The 15,153-nt window shown below is 39.6% G+C and overlaps 1 protein-coding gene across 1 annotated transcript; it reads right to left on the bottom strand.

The window, feature by feature from the left end:
- Window positions 1–4,968: 4,968 nt before the first annotated feature.
- LOC142970532 (transketolase-like) lies at window positions 4,969–12,310 on the bottom strand. The gene is made up of 14 exons (XM_076110828.1): window positions 12,204–12,310; window positions 11,385–11,502; window positions 11,162–11,275; window positions 10,931–11,028; window positions 9,878–10,069; window positions 9,510–9,628; window positions 9,177–9,373; window positions 8,881–9,045; window positions 7,578–7,734; window positions 6,993–7,123; window positions 6,781–6,864; window positions 6,541–6,634; window positions 5,862–5,984; window positions 4,969–5,156 (listed from the first exon to the last, which is right to left on the bottom strand). Exons 1-14 carry the CDS (start codon window positions 12,308–12,310, stop codon window positions 4,969–4,971), a joined length of 1,887 nt encoding a protein of 628 aa, XP_075966943.1.
- Window positions 12,311–15,153: the final 2,843 nt, after the last annotated feature.

The raw sequence follows: 15,153 nt of genomic DNA, 5'->3' as shown, positions 1-15,153 counted from the left end.
CTTAAATGGCGTTTGGTTCCCTTTGCATTTTCCCGCCGCACACTTCTACGATGCTCAACCGAGACGACACTTTTGTCATTTTCGAGGAGTTTCTTCAGGCTCTTCGTGAAGCCGACAGAGGAAACTTCAGTTGAGATCAGCGATTGGAAAAAGCTACCCCTGCACGGTATTCAAATCAGTACGGGCGTGAAGGGAAGTGTAGTTTTAAGTGTGACGTCAGTATCCCAACGACAACGTACAGCAGCTTCCGTATTTACTTCAAGTACCAGAATGCATTGCGTGGCCTTGGACGTGATTCAGTAACTACTGAAGATTGTAATGCAGCACTGCCATCTAGAGATGTTATGGTAAACATGCAACTATTCCCGAGAGGGATATTGTGATTATGGCTGCATAGAAACCATTATTTTCATCTATGTTTCTGGTCAACTGAATTACTGTGTGTCCGTCTGTTTTGTTGTTATATATATATATATATATATATATATAGTGTACGTCCACGCAATTAAGCAAAAAACACCACATATTTGCTAAGATAATGTATACTATATTGTCCCCAAAGGCAACATTTTGCTTGGGCATTTGACTGCGGTCAAGTCAGCAGACACTCAGATCTCCGTGGTCAACTCAGCAGACACTTAAATTGTAGTGCACCTATACGCTGAAACTTACGGTAAACGCAACCAAACGGCACAGGACGGGAGCGAGGATTTTGCAAAGTTAGCGGAAAGATTAACGTAAAAACTTCCGGTTTTCTACAGACGAACATCCGGTTTTCAAAATAAGATGCCAACAAAGTATACATATTGCGTAATGAAATGAGATTAAATTAATTATATTCCAATAAGTATAAGAAATGATACCATCATCTCGTGAGTTAAAGGGAAAATACACCTAAATTGTGCGTAAAGTGTATTTATTCTTTGATTTGAGGGTTGCTGGAAATTAATAATACCTGACTGACAGTCAATTAAGATGTTTTACGAAGCAAAAACTCTGAACTGAATTTATATCTTCAAATGGCAAATTTCTGAAGTTTTTAAGGTGCTATGAAAATGTTTTTCTCAATAATTGTCTGGACTTATTGAGAAAATACTTTTTATTACACTTCAAATATTCATTTATTAGATAGTTTCTCGATTCAAATGTATGACTTTTACTTTGAAATATCTCTTAATTGGTACAGTCAAAATGTCTTATTTTCTCTATGGGTGGAGTCAACGATGCCTTGATTACATATACATCAGTCATTGTATGGAATTATTGAGAAAAATATTTTTGTAGCAGCTCAAATATTGTGATATTAGCCTTTTTTTGTCCTGAACATATATGCATTAGTCATTGTGGGGAATTATTGAGAAAAACATTTTCATAGCACATTAAAAACTTCAGAAATTTGCCATTTGAAGATATAAATTCAGTTCAGAGTTTTTGCTTCGTAAAACATCTTAATTGACTGTCAGTCAGGTATTATTAATTTCCAGCAACCCTCAAATCAAAGAATAAATACACTTTACGCACAATTTAGGTGTATTTTCGCTTTAACTCACGAGATGATGGTATCATTTTTTATACTTATTGGAATATAATTAATTTAATCTCATTTCATTATGCAATATGTATACTTTGTTGGCATCTTATTTTGAAAACCGGATGTTCGTCTGTAGAAAACCGGAAGTTTTTACGTTAATCTTTCCGCTAACTTTGCAAAATCCTTCGCTCGCTCCCGATCTGTGCCGTTTGGTTGCGTTTACCGTAAGTTTCAGCGTATAGGTGCACTACAATTTAAGTGTCTGCTGAGTTGACCACGGAGATCTGAGTGTCTGCTGACTTGACCGCAGTCAAATGCCCAAGCAAAATGTTGCCTTTGGGGACAATATAGTATACATTATCTTAGCAAATATGTGGTGTTTTTTGCTTAATTGCGTGGACGTACACTATATATATATATATATATATATATATATATATATATTTAAAGTTATCGATATTATCGTTGTTTGCTGATGCAATGCCAAATGTGAAAGTAAAACATTCTTATCTGGGACTTCCCGTCTGTCTGACTTGACAGACTGGTTTGACTGGGTTCAGGAAGTTGTCTCCTTGGTGTTTGGTTATTCCGTTGTTGTCACACCTGCCTGGAACATTTATCTGGAGCTGAACTTACATGGTGTGTATACCATGGCATGGTCTTTCACCTGTGGTAATGCTAATCCATTCTCACACTGTACAGTATAGTTATTGATTTATTATATTATTATATTTCCTACTTTCTCTCTCATTTTTCAGTCTCCCCTCTCTTTCATTCTGTCTCTAGCAATAGCCTACTTTGTGTTTATCCATTTGTGTTTATCCATGTGCTATTTGTGTTGATCTGTCTCTATCAAGATATAATAATAATGTTTATTTTTCAGGAATATGGAAGGGGACTTTTACCGACACTGTATGTACATTATAATGGTGGCACACACAAAAAAGGGAATCCACCTATATTTAGAAGATATTTCCTAATTTTAATATATTTCTTCTGAACATTTCAGACAAATATTTCCATTTTTATTCAATCTGCTTTGGGCTGGGATGTGGAACAGCACTCTACAGGCCCTTTCGTCGTAAGTACATCACTCAAGTTCTACCATTTTTGTTTGGAGGTAAATTTCAAGTTTATACAATGGACTTTGTAACTGTTGAATAATGTTTATGTTGCATTTCCAGGACTCATGATTCCATCAGGTCTTGCTGTGTTTTTCACCATAGTGTTCGAGATTGTGGGCATAATATCTGGTAAACTGCACTTTGTTTTAAAAACAAAATAATTATTAAAGACACTTTTTTGACCAGAAGGTGTTCCTTTGAAATGCTAAATGTTGTTGAACAACAATGACAATACAAATGTACATTTTCTATGTTTCCTGCCAGATCTGCCAGCCCATACTAGGAGATGTAAAGGCCCTCCCTATGACAGAAGAGGTACACACACTTGATAATTGATTCGGTTATGATTTGTGCTAGTAATTTGTTGTTCATCACAAACAAATGCGTTCAAATAATTTTTTTATGATTTGTTTATTAATATCTAATAGCGCATACATGATTTGCTGATTGATAGTGTTATAGTGATTTTTAAAAAGTGAATTGTCAATATTTACCCACTGGAGAGAGTAATAATATTGCTGGCAATTGCCATCAATATATACTGTCAAACAATGACCATGAAATCTAAATATGAAACAGTACCTGTTCTTTATTAAAACTAACAATATCTTCTAACTCTCTTTAGATGTTTACTGGGGATTTTGTTTTGCACTTTTCGTGGCCATCCTGAACCTCAACTCATATCATGGTAAAGTCACATACTTTACAGCAGATATGAAGATGCTTTTGGAAAATTTTACTTCTGTGGTTACATGTTGTGCTTTATTCCAGTCTACACACTGTCTTATGGATGTGGCATCATAGTGTTTGCTCTTAGAGGAGTAAAACGGAAATACAGCTCTCTAAGGTAGGTGGGCTTACTAAAAAGCTGATTTAATTTAATTTAATTACATTGTTCCGATAGATTGACAGCCTTTGTAGCTTTCTCACAGGTGGAATTCGGTGTCTTTAAATTTGTTTGAAATGATGGTATTTGTATGATCTTTTGGACAGGAAGCTGAAAAAGAGACAGCGCCACTGGTGGTAGAAGGAGTTTACAACCACATCATTTATATCTGTGATTTCTTTCTACAAAGTAAAAGAGCAGAGTTGTGTTTGATGAACTGAACTTCAGACTCAGAGATGCTGAATTCTACCAGAAAGTCATGCACATTTCCACAGGAACAAGATCTCAGATCAAATGTATTAGCTATTGTAGAAAAGTACGGTAGAAAAGTAATTAATTTATTAAACAAGTGATGCAGATAAGAATTGTATACTAATGTATGTTGTCATTAATCATGGTTTAGCATCACTTACTTAGACACAGTTTGTATTAAATCTTTAAATACAGATTCCTGTGTATGTATACTGTTTGAACTACACGCTTCTACACAAATATACATCGAGAAAAAGAACAAAGTATTGTAATCACTCAAAGTCAAATGCAGAGGGCTTTATTACATGAAAGTAAGGTACATACAAAATTTCAAGTAACAAAGAAAGTGTTTGTTCTTGGGTTAACTTTAGCGTCGGTCACAGCTAGCCATTCTCCATCAGCACTTGAAGGGCCTTCTTGAAGTCACTGACGACATAATGCATCGTCACTTTGCTGGTACGGTCCAGATGTACAGCTAGCACAAATGAACATTGAGGTGTGTAGGTTGATGGTAACATCAAAATCAATAACAAAAAAATGCAGCTCTGAATAGAAATTATACAACTTTTGAAACCACAATGATCTGAAGGTGTGATCTGATGTTTGGAGTGACAGCTGTTTATGACCTACCTACATTTGTTTGATTTTTTTTTTCTCCCCTACTTTCTAAAAACAACAACTCAGTTAGCTTATTTCTGACACTATTGTCATGATAAACTACTTTAAAACTAAGCCCCACCCAAGAGCTACATCAGAACAATATAAAAAACATTTCCAGTTGAATTAATCAAAGAGCATTTTAAAAAAAAACACATGAGAGCATCACACATACTCATGTTGAACATGTAATATTGTATTGTTTTATATGGTGAACATCCATAGTCTGTTATGGCCACATTTTGATTCCTGAACTAGGTTTATGACAATGAGTTTAGGAGTGAGGACATTTGTTTGTCTCTGTTCTTGTGTGTGCTGTGATGGATACATGAAAGAAAGGTAATGTGGAACTACTTCAAAGCGTACAGCACAAAATCACATTACTTCAGTACACACTCAGGGGCAATCACAGTGAAGGAATTTAAAGAGCTGGACGTCATGTGAATCAAAAACACACTTGACTGTGTATCTTTATCTGCAGGGGTGTGATCAGATAGGTGGGTGGGGCAGCGATAAAGTTACTTGGCGTTGGTAGAGCTGCTGAGCATCTTGCGGACGGCCTGTGTGATGGCGTCACGATCAATGCCATAGAGCTTGAGCAGCTCATGTGGTTTGCCACTGCGGGGGACATGGGACACAGCCAGACGATGCAAATTGAAGCCAGACTCATTGACCATTGCTGAGGACACTGCCTCCCCAAGGCCACCTGTGGAACAACAGTTAATCACATGAGAGATGTGTAGAGGCCACATTTGAGACAGATCCTCATTGAAGGATGGGGGACACCCAATTGCCGCAAAGGCTTTTGAGCTTAATTGACAGCAAAAAATGAGGCTGTGTGTAAGCATGATGTCGTCACATATACAGTAAATAGAAAGGACCAGAAAATATCACAAACAAGCTCAGTCTAAACATGTCCTCCACCACTATAACACTGTGGTCCAGATGTAAAATGAATGAGATACCCAACATCAGAGCGATGCCAAAAATCCTTTGTCTAGTCAAGTCCGCGCCATCACCCATCCCCTTTCTCTTAGCAGGCATAGGGCATGGCTGTCTGTGTTATCTAGGTCACACAAAGCCCCATGGGCACATGCTCGGTTAAGGAAATCTGACAGCACTCTGCCTCTCTTGCTCTCGCACTTACAATATGCACCACAATACCAATACCTTGCCTGCAATGAGAGCACGCAACAGTCACTAAGCCTCCCCTTAGCCAATAAACAAATGCCACCACATTGCGTCTCTGTCGCTGAACCAATGAAAACATGCCACCACAACACACCGGAGGATACGGGCCAATGACAGGGCCCCTACTGCGTTATGCTCTGAGGCTTGCTGCTGTAAGGTTGGTGGTGGTCATACAATATGTAGAAGCTGAATAGTATGAGCAACGTTCATGGAAACCTACCTTCATAGTAGTGGTCTTCCACAGTGAGGATTCGTCCCCTGGTGGCACGCGTGTGGTCGATGATAGTTTTGACATCCAGTGGTTTGATTGTGAAGGGGTCAATGACCCTAACAGAGATCCTCTCTGAAAATTCAGTTCATTCCGTTGAGGGATATGATATATAGCATGATAATGTTAATGGCTTTGCTGCAACTGAGACATGCAATTCATATAGTGGTTCTAAGGCCAGGATGTCCTTGTAAATGCTGGTTTTAATCAGTAACTAGTGATTAATATGAACACAATGCATGTATTGTATGAAATATCACAGTGGCAAAGTTAAAATCACAAATGTAGCTTCTAAAGATTTAGGTTTGTTTCATTGACAAAGGCCAAAATGCATGCAAGGAAATATTTTACATCAAGGGTAGATGTTGTTTTTTTACAAACTGTAATGTTCAGCTGGTAACATTTAAATATCCCGCTTTTGAAATAGGTTTTAGTTCAGCAAATTTAAAATGCAATTTATTAAAAAATGATATAATTGTCTGTGCTATTTCTGATAAACAGCGAATCATCTTCAAATATGGTCATACAGCATTTGATTAAAAATATTATATTCTGTGTCTGTTGGATATGATGTGATTTGGTATTCATCTTATCTTTTTATTTTTTTAAAGGAGTATTTTATGTACTGTACCTTTCTTTAAATGTTCAGCTGCAGCCATGGCCTCATGCAAAGTCACTCCAGCTGCCACCACGGTCACCTGGTCCTCTTTGCTCTGGTACACCACCTGGCAAAGAGAAAGGTGTCATCTTCTGTTTCAGGTTACAGTGTTGACAGTGCTTGGTGTGTTCATTTTGAAGCAATATTTCTCTGTTTTCTTATTTTCCTCACAGCTGTTCCTTAACAGCTATGTGAGCACAAAGACTGTCTCACCTTAGCCTGGCCAACATGGAAGTCCTCATTGCTGTTATGGATGATGGCGCAGTCTTGGCGGCTGGTTCGGATGTAGCAAACACCCTTTTTTTGGAGGGAAACATGACAATCACCACTGGGACATTTTGACAGCGAATAGGCTGTTTTGCTAATTAATAATGTTCCACAGATACAGTAGGGAAGCAGAAACGCTGCATTTAGGCTTCACGTACCTTTGTGGAAGCAGCCAGTTCCACAGCCTTCTCTGTAGACACACCGTCACAGGGATAGAAAATGGTCGCAGTGGGAAGGGCCCTGAACATAGCCACGTCCTCTAGACCCATCATAGAGGGGCCTTCCTCTCCTGTAATATGTACATTTAGTTGATTTCATACATCCAAAATTCATAAAGTCCCAAAAGCTAGTGAGCTGTAAGGTGAGCTGATACATGCAGATCCACAGACATAAAGCCAGACTTTGCATGCAGAATACCTGCACTAACAGAGGGACACCTGGTTCCCTGTTGACAGCTTCCAGGGCAGACAGGAAGGGAGAAAAGGGGAGGATTGAATACTAGCTGAAAGGGCAAAGGGGGTAAATACAGCAAGGAAAACGTAGGATTAGAGGGAAAGTGAGTAAGGATTGAAAAAACTGCACACTCACAAACACACACAGATCATTATTTTATATATGTATCACATTTAGGGATACTGTGAATACGGTGGAATAAAATGGGTGTTTTGAAATGTCTGGCTTCAGTGTAAAGGTGTGTGAGAGGGGTCGTGGTGTGCCTTGCTCATGAGCAGCAGGTTACTAACCGGTGGACAGGCCGCAGTGTGAGCCACACAGGTTGATGTTGCTCTCTGAGAAGGCTGCCATGCGGAGCTGGTCATAGGCGCGGGTGAAAAAGGAAGCAAGAGTGCTAGCAAACACAACGTTCCTCTCACGGGCAGCACATCCCATTGCAACACTGACCTGGGAAAGGATAAGATTTTTTTTTTCTTAGTAGATATAACAGCTTAAGAGATATAACCTTCCAACGGTCACACATGCTTGATCCCCCAAAACATCACAGAGAGGTCCAAAAATCTGCGGCACAAACCATATTTGAAAGCGTATTTGAACCAAAGACCGCTTCAAGTCAAAAGTCATTGAGAAGAGTTTTCTCCAAAGCTCAAGAGCTTATTTTCCCATCTGTGTGGAATCAGTGGCATACCTCCTCATCCAAATAATTTCCTTTGTCCTAGCTGTCTCTAAAACTCTCCCCAACCCCACATCTTATTTCTTTGCTTGAACAAAAAGCAACAACTAAGCATCTATGAAATTGCAACTGTGATGTTAAATCAATTCTTATAGATACAATCAAAGAAAGTGAATTATACTTCTTTAAAGCCTGAATTTGAACTAGCAGATGTTTCATCCAAATCAAGAAAAGCATGCCATTCATAATTAATATATATAATAAAAAAAATGTATTTTATAGTGTCAAAAGTATATACTAATATATATTCTCCGTAATGATGATGTAATTGGTATTCATCTTATTTCTATTAGCCACAGACCTTTTGCCATTCAACATTTGACTTTTCTTGTGCATTCAGCCAGATGGTCCCACCCTCTGCGCTGATTAATATTTTACTTCTGACTACACATGTCATGACTGCTTATCATCATACGCCTGACCTACATTGGAGGCGGCTGCTGCTGGAGCCGTAACAGCACAAGGAATTAATGTTCGATCGCCTCTCTCCAAATTATTCATCTTAACTCAGATAAAATATTAACAAAGGCAGAAGAAGGGGGCCTGTCAGCAGCAGCCACAATGGCCATAACTAGGTAAATGATTCACATTATGGATAGACAAGTCATGTATAATTAAATCATCAAAATGACAGCTGTGAAATGTAAGTTTGTACTCATATCCAATCAGAGCTGAGAAGGAGTAATTTAATTTATTTTTAAATCCCCACATTAAAGAGCGAGAGAAGGTTTTGTTTGTGTTTTGTAATAAGCTTTAAAACAATAAGAGCCACAGACCAAAAATACCATACACAGAACATAGATGGCTTAAAATATACTTGTGAAATCAGCGTAATTCCGTAGATTCATGAGGGACCATACCATGTTCTGCTGAGCGATGTAGCACTCCACAAAGCGGTTGGGATGCTCATTCTTAAAGATCTCTGAGTAGGTGAGGTTGTTAGTGTCTCCATCAAGGGCCACAACACGTTCATTGTAGCGGCCTAATTTGGCCAACGCCATCCCATATGCCTTTCGTGTTGCAATCTATAGAGACAGAGAGGCCAAACAAATCAATAATTAACAAAGCTTGTTGGTTCATTTGTATAAAGAATTCAATTATTTGCCTCTGTGGTTTCTGTAGACATTGTGACTGTTCTTGTGTGCGGGTGACAAACCTTTTCGCCAGCCTTGTAGCTGGGTGCGCTCGGCATCCTGATGTTCCTCAGGCTGACCGGTGGGGAGTCCTCTATGGGAGCAGGAGGGTACAGGTGCTTGCTGCTGTTCATGATGCGGCTCTGCAGATCCTTCATAACAATCTCCGCCATGTCTTTGGGCAGAGGTTTGGCATGCCACCCCAGCTTATCCTCTGCAGCTGAAACCACACGGCATCACATTGGAATAGATTTAAACATCATGAAAGGGTTACACACTTGGGCTTCTTACGTAATATTCACTAGAGGGAGAGCAATGCATTTGCAGATGAGGAGTGGACAGTGACAGACAGTTACCTGGAATGCCTTTGCCCTTGATGGTTTTAGCAATGATGGCGGTGGGCTGATGACGTGGTTGGCTCAGAGCCTTGCAAAGCTCCTCCACACTGTGTCCATCCACAACGATGGCATGCCAGCTACACACACACACACGCACACACATATCAAAGCCACACATTAAGACACACTTGTTACAGTATAATTGATATAGGTGATGGCAGGAACACACACCGTGACAGCGTTAACTAAATGTAATTGTTATGGCTAGACATCCTAAAATGCTACTTGTATTACCACCACCTTCTAGATAATCTTCCAAAACAGCATATAGAGTACATCGACACTATCAGCCTCTACTGCCACATGGATTTTCAGTGCATTATTACCCGAAAGCTTCACAGCGTTTCTGATATTTCTCTACATGATGCTGCAGGGGTGCAGGGTCAGTTTGGCCCAGACGGTTGATGTCCATGATGGCCACAAGGTTGTCAAGCTGGTAGTGGGAGGCAAACGACATGGCCTCCCAGACGGCACCCTCTGACATTTCGCCATCCCCCAGCAGGCAGTACACACGATAGCTGATTTAGAGAACAGGGTGAGATAATGCGATTAATGTGTGTCTCTGTGTCTGTGTATATATGTGTGTGTGGTGTACGATCAGATGACGGTGGGGTGCAAATCTCACAAAAATGTCCTCTGACACTTTTCCAGCCAGACTGATTATCTTGCCATTATCTGACAGTTGGGATGGTAACCAGCTGTGACATGATAAAAGCTTCCTGAGACCCCTAAACGGGTCTTCCATAAGAATCCCACAGTCTTTAAAAAATGTATTTTATAAATAAGAATAAGTATTTTTCTGGCTTTAATTATTAATGCATTATTGGGTTAATATGAATTAATGGGTCAAATATTAGTCTACCAGATGAGTAACCATGTTCTCTATAAAGTAGGTGTTTCATTCAATGTTTTGGGTTTCTTTTTGCCACCATTACAAAGGAAATTGAATCATTATTGATTCTAAATTATAACAAAAGACTATGAAAAAAATGCATGGTTGAAAGCACAATTCCTGGATTGGAATCTGAGAGGAAATCAGCTTGGATGGTAAAGATAAGTGAGATATGACTGCTGGGCCTGTGATTATTAGAGCAGAAGAATTGTGAGAGCAGAGCATGTAGCCGCAGCACACACCCACAGAATCTGGAAAGTCCCAATCACTGAACACTTGAGTGAAGTATAATAGGGACCTACAATTTTAATTATTAATAACCCTAAAAATGTTTTGTACATCGACACACCACATTGTTGAGTCAGTGTGTATTAATAAATGGAAAGGGATTTTTAAATGCATGCAAGAAATCTAAAATGCAAGTAAACGGTAAAAAATTAAAGGCATATTCTTTCATTTGTATGTGTCCATAAGTAAGAAAGATTACCTGGACTTGTCAAAGTATTTCCCAGTGTAAGCCATTCCACAGGCCACACCAAGACCCTGCCCCAAGGAGCCAGTGGCTACGTCCACAATTTGCTGCTTCTGAAATACACACACACACACGCACACACACACACACACACACCCACAACAACATACTGTTAAAGAGAGCTGGAACACTGTTTGTGCTGCCTGAGAAGATTCACAAGGTGTGGTACAGTGCGTGACAGCTTACAGGGGTTGGGTGGCCCTCGAGGGCAGAATCAACCTGGCACAAACTGAGCAGCTCGCTCTCCTTCAGGTAGCCCGTTTCAACCCACATGGAGTACAGGGCCGGAGCAGCGTGACCCTGTGGAAGAAGAAACAATCACAAATCAACATTATCTTCGTCATACTACGCTGAAGTAGTTCAAGGAAAAGTTAGAATTCTGTGGGACAAATAAACATCCGACTCTCACCTTGGACAGGACGAAGCGATCACTGTTGAAGTTCCTCGGGTCTTCAGGGCGGTACTTCATGGTGTGGAAGTAAAGCACGGACATGATCTCTGCCACGCTGCAGCATGATGTGGGGTGTCTGTACGACAGAGGAGACAGTGCTGTTCTGTCAGACATAAGTCATGCACACAGGAATGTACAGTAGTCTGGCAATAAAATGGAAATACTGTTTGTTTTTATGGACAATAATTACTTTGAGCAATTATATTTAACCCCCCCACCAACAGTTAATCACCAAGTGCTCCATCCAGTGCTGATATCAATGGCTGGTTATTGGCCTTTCCCACAAATAAAAAGGTATTTGAGTATTTCACTCAATAATGGACAAATATAATACATGCAGAAGTTATTTTGCATTTCAACGCAGCCATTAGTCATTAACATTAATAAGCAGAATATTTTAGGTCAAGCAACATTCTGTCAAAAAATCTTTCAAAAATAAATTCTCCATAAAGCAGAACAATATAAAAAATAGTGTAGCGTAGATATTTTTTATTTAATTTATTCAATGATAAGGGATGCACAGCTCAACTTATCAAACGACATTTATGGATATCAAAATGATTCAGCTCGTTGACCAAATGAGGAGAACAAAGGCAGGACATGCTGTTCCTTTTGCCTTTCACTTGCATGTCTGTACATGCAAGTCTGTAGTTCACTAGATGTGACTGCTGGTTTTCAATGTATGAATGCTGCAAATAAATATTAAGTTTGCATTATGTTTTGCATTGCATTCACAGTATTAAAGCTCATGTCTGAGAGTCAGTGGAGGCAACTCACCCGCTGCCTGCTGCAGTTGTTGCCTTGATGGAGTTGATTCGGAGGCGGTTGGCGATGTTCCTCAGTGCCTGCACTGTCTGCTGGTCAGGTTTGTGGTAATCCTCCATGAAGGCAAAATGTCTAGTTCCTCAGCACCAGAAAAGTGGACCAACTACGATCCTGTGATGAGTTTGTGTGTTTTGAATGTGTGTTTGTGAGAGTGAGGGTTGCCAGAGCACAGCACCTGTGTATGTGTGTGTGAGAGCGGGCCAGAGAGAAAGAGAGAGAGAATGGAGGAGAAGCTGGATTTATCCTGTCAGGCATGCAGACACGTAGATGCACAAGGACACACTGCACACACACACACACACACACACACACACACACACAGACACACACACAGACACACACACAGACACACACACACACATACACACAGATGAGGAGAGGAGGGGGAAGCCAGTGACGTGAGCTGGGTGTTGTTGATCAAATTTAATGCCACTCATTTCATTGGCTACTGTGTGACTGTGTGAGGAGGAGGGGGGTACATTTGAAGCATCTCACCCTGATTTACTTTGGCACTAGCTACTGTCTGAACTAATGATTCAGATCTTGATGGTGGGCGTAAATGTGAGCGTGAATGGCTGCCTGTCTTTATGTGTCAGCCTTGTGATCACATGGTGACCTGTCTATGGGTGCCCCGCCTCTCGCCCAACGTCAGCTGGCATTGGCTCCAGCCCCCTGCGATACTCAAAGATATAATGGCGCATAGCCAAAGGACGGACGGTTGGTTGTTCTTTGTTATTTACTCACACTAAACACCCCAGTCTAATTACCAAAGCCCATGTTTGCCCTAATTTGCTTTTGTTGGAAATTTAACAGAAAATAAAGATGATGGATGTGAGTAACAAAGGGTGAATTTAAAAGAGAAAAATAGGGAAATACAGAACAAAAGAGAGAATGTGAGAGACAGAGAGCAAGATCATTTGAATGTTTTAATACTCTTTCTCTTATATCAAATCACCATCCACAAAAAACAACATACAATCATAAAAATGGATAAAACAACAAAACCCGGGGGAGAAAAAACATTAAAGAAAAAAATCAAGACACCTTTCCCAACTCAACACAAGTCCAAAGACCGGCTCATCCTGTTCAGTTGAGCGTAACACATTTTGTAAGCTCACATACTGATACATTTCTCCACATCTTTTAAATCAACTCTTGGTCTTGGCTTTCGCCATGCTGATAACAACTTAGAGGAAAGACACAGAGAGAAAAATGGCTACTGTACCCCCTTCATCATAAACAATTCATCATCAACCACACACATGCAAATACATGCAGAGGATATACAAGGTACAAGGTTAATTTATTGCCATTGTACAACATGGATGCACAACGAAGTGCAATTTGTAGTCTCATTTTGAGAAAGTATACACACACACACACACACACACACACACACACACACACACACACACACACACACACACACACACACACACACACACACAAACTATATAGGTGGAGAATGGAGGTTACATGTTGGAGCCTGAAGAAGGAAGCTGCAGAAGACGGCAGCAGGATGAAGAGGCTGTGGCTTGGTTATTGTCTATGTCTTTGTATGCAACTGAGATCATTTCTGACAGTTAATGCTCCAAGATGTTTTTACCCTCAATGCTTTTTTTTCACACATTAATCACAGCATTGTTCTACTTACTGGTCACTTACAGGTGTAACAACACTTAAATCAATGTACTTTTCAAGAAAGCCATCAAAAAAGTTTTTTTTAACTCTTTCATTTCATCATGGTAAGGTTCTGTAAAAATATATTTTTTAAGTTTTGAATTTCAAAACATTTCAAAAAAGCTTGTTTTACGTAAAAGGCTTTGCGTGGGCTTGACCCACCTTCTTTGTTTAAATTGATTAAACAGAGGGCTGGTAATAGCAGCAAGGCCACCACTAGAGGGGACTGTGAGGTGCCACATATACGCACCCCATGTAGACAAACTGTGCTGTCAGTAAAGGGAAGTAAATATTAGAATAGCTTTCCTTGTGCAATAAGAGAGCGCCCTACATATTCCACTTTTAAGACCCATTTTCAAACAATGACTTTAGTCAAACCAGATCTGTGATCACTTTTAACTTGACATGTAATACAAAGTATTTGGTCATCTCTATTTGTATCTGTATATTGTAACTTGTAATCTGCCTAGTGACCACGGATGTAAATTAGCATTCTTGCTACCTCCAGTATGTTTACATCTTCTATTTTGTACCCATGTTTATTAACGTGCTCCGTCCCTAACAAATAAATAAAATGAACTGTAGTGTAGTAACATGCAAGCAACGTTGGTTTTTTACGTCATATTCAAGCTGCTTTGGAATTACTGTACTTAATTATCGTCAAGCCATTAGAGCTAATTTGAATTTGAGACGGGGAACATCATGAGAAAGTGTATGAGAGAAACCGAGAGAGAGAAAGAAAGAAAAAGTGAGAGAATTTAATGGAAGAGCAGAATATACCTCATCAGTTGTATTTCTGTCTTCTGTCTCACATGATGATACATTTACAGTTTTATGACTCTCCCTCTGAGGACACTGTGTTCTTGCCAAATGAAACCCTCTGCAGCAGACCTGATGATGGGACAAATATACAGACATGCATGGACCTCACTGCTCAGAGATTATTCTACCTGGAGGGTAAATCAATTGTAGTACAGTACAGAACATTTATATGAGCTGCTGCCATACAAATTAAATAGCACATCTGAAATAATGTTGCTTTCTCTAAATTCTCTATTTACACAGAGAAAGGGGTAGTACCGAAATGATTGTACAATGCCATTCTTGTTGCCTTCTCAGATGTTGGGCCTATCTATGTTACATACGTCACATTAAATCAGTGAGGCATTATATGGAGAAAAAAAAAGCTATACTAATCCTGCATGTGTCGCTGGAACATTCT

Source organism: Anarhichas minor, unplaced genomic scaffold, assembly GCF_050575085.1.
Source record: "Anarhichas minor isolate MPS153535 unplaced genomic scaffold, ASM5057508v1 ptg000043l, whole genome shotgun sequence".
In the NCBI taxonomy this organism is placed as follows: domain Eukaryota; kingdom Metazoa; phylum Chordata; class Actinopteri; order Perciformes; family Anarhichadidae; genus Anarhichas; species Anarhichas minor.
This window is presented reverse-complemented; position numbering and strand designations above follow the sequence as displayed.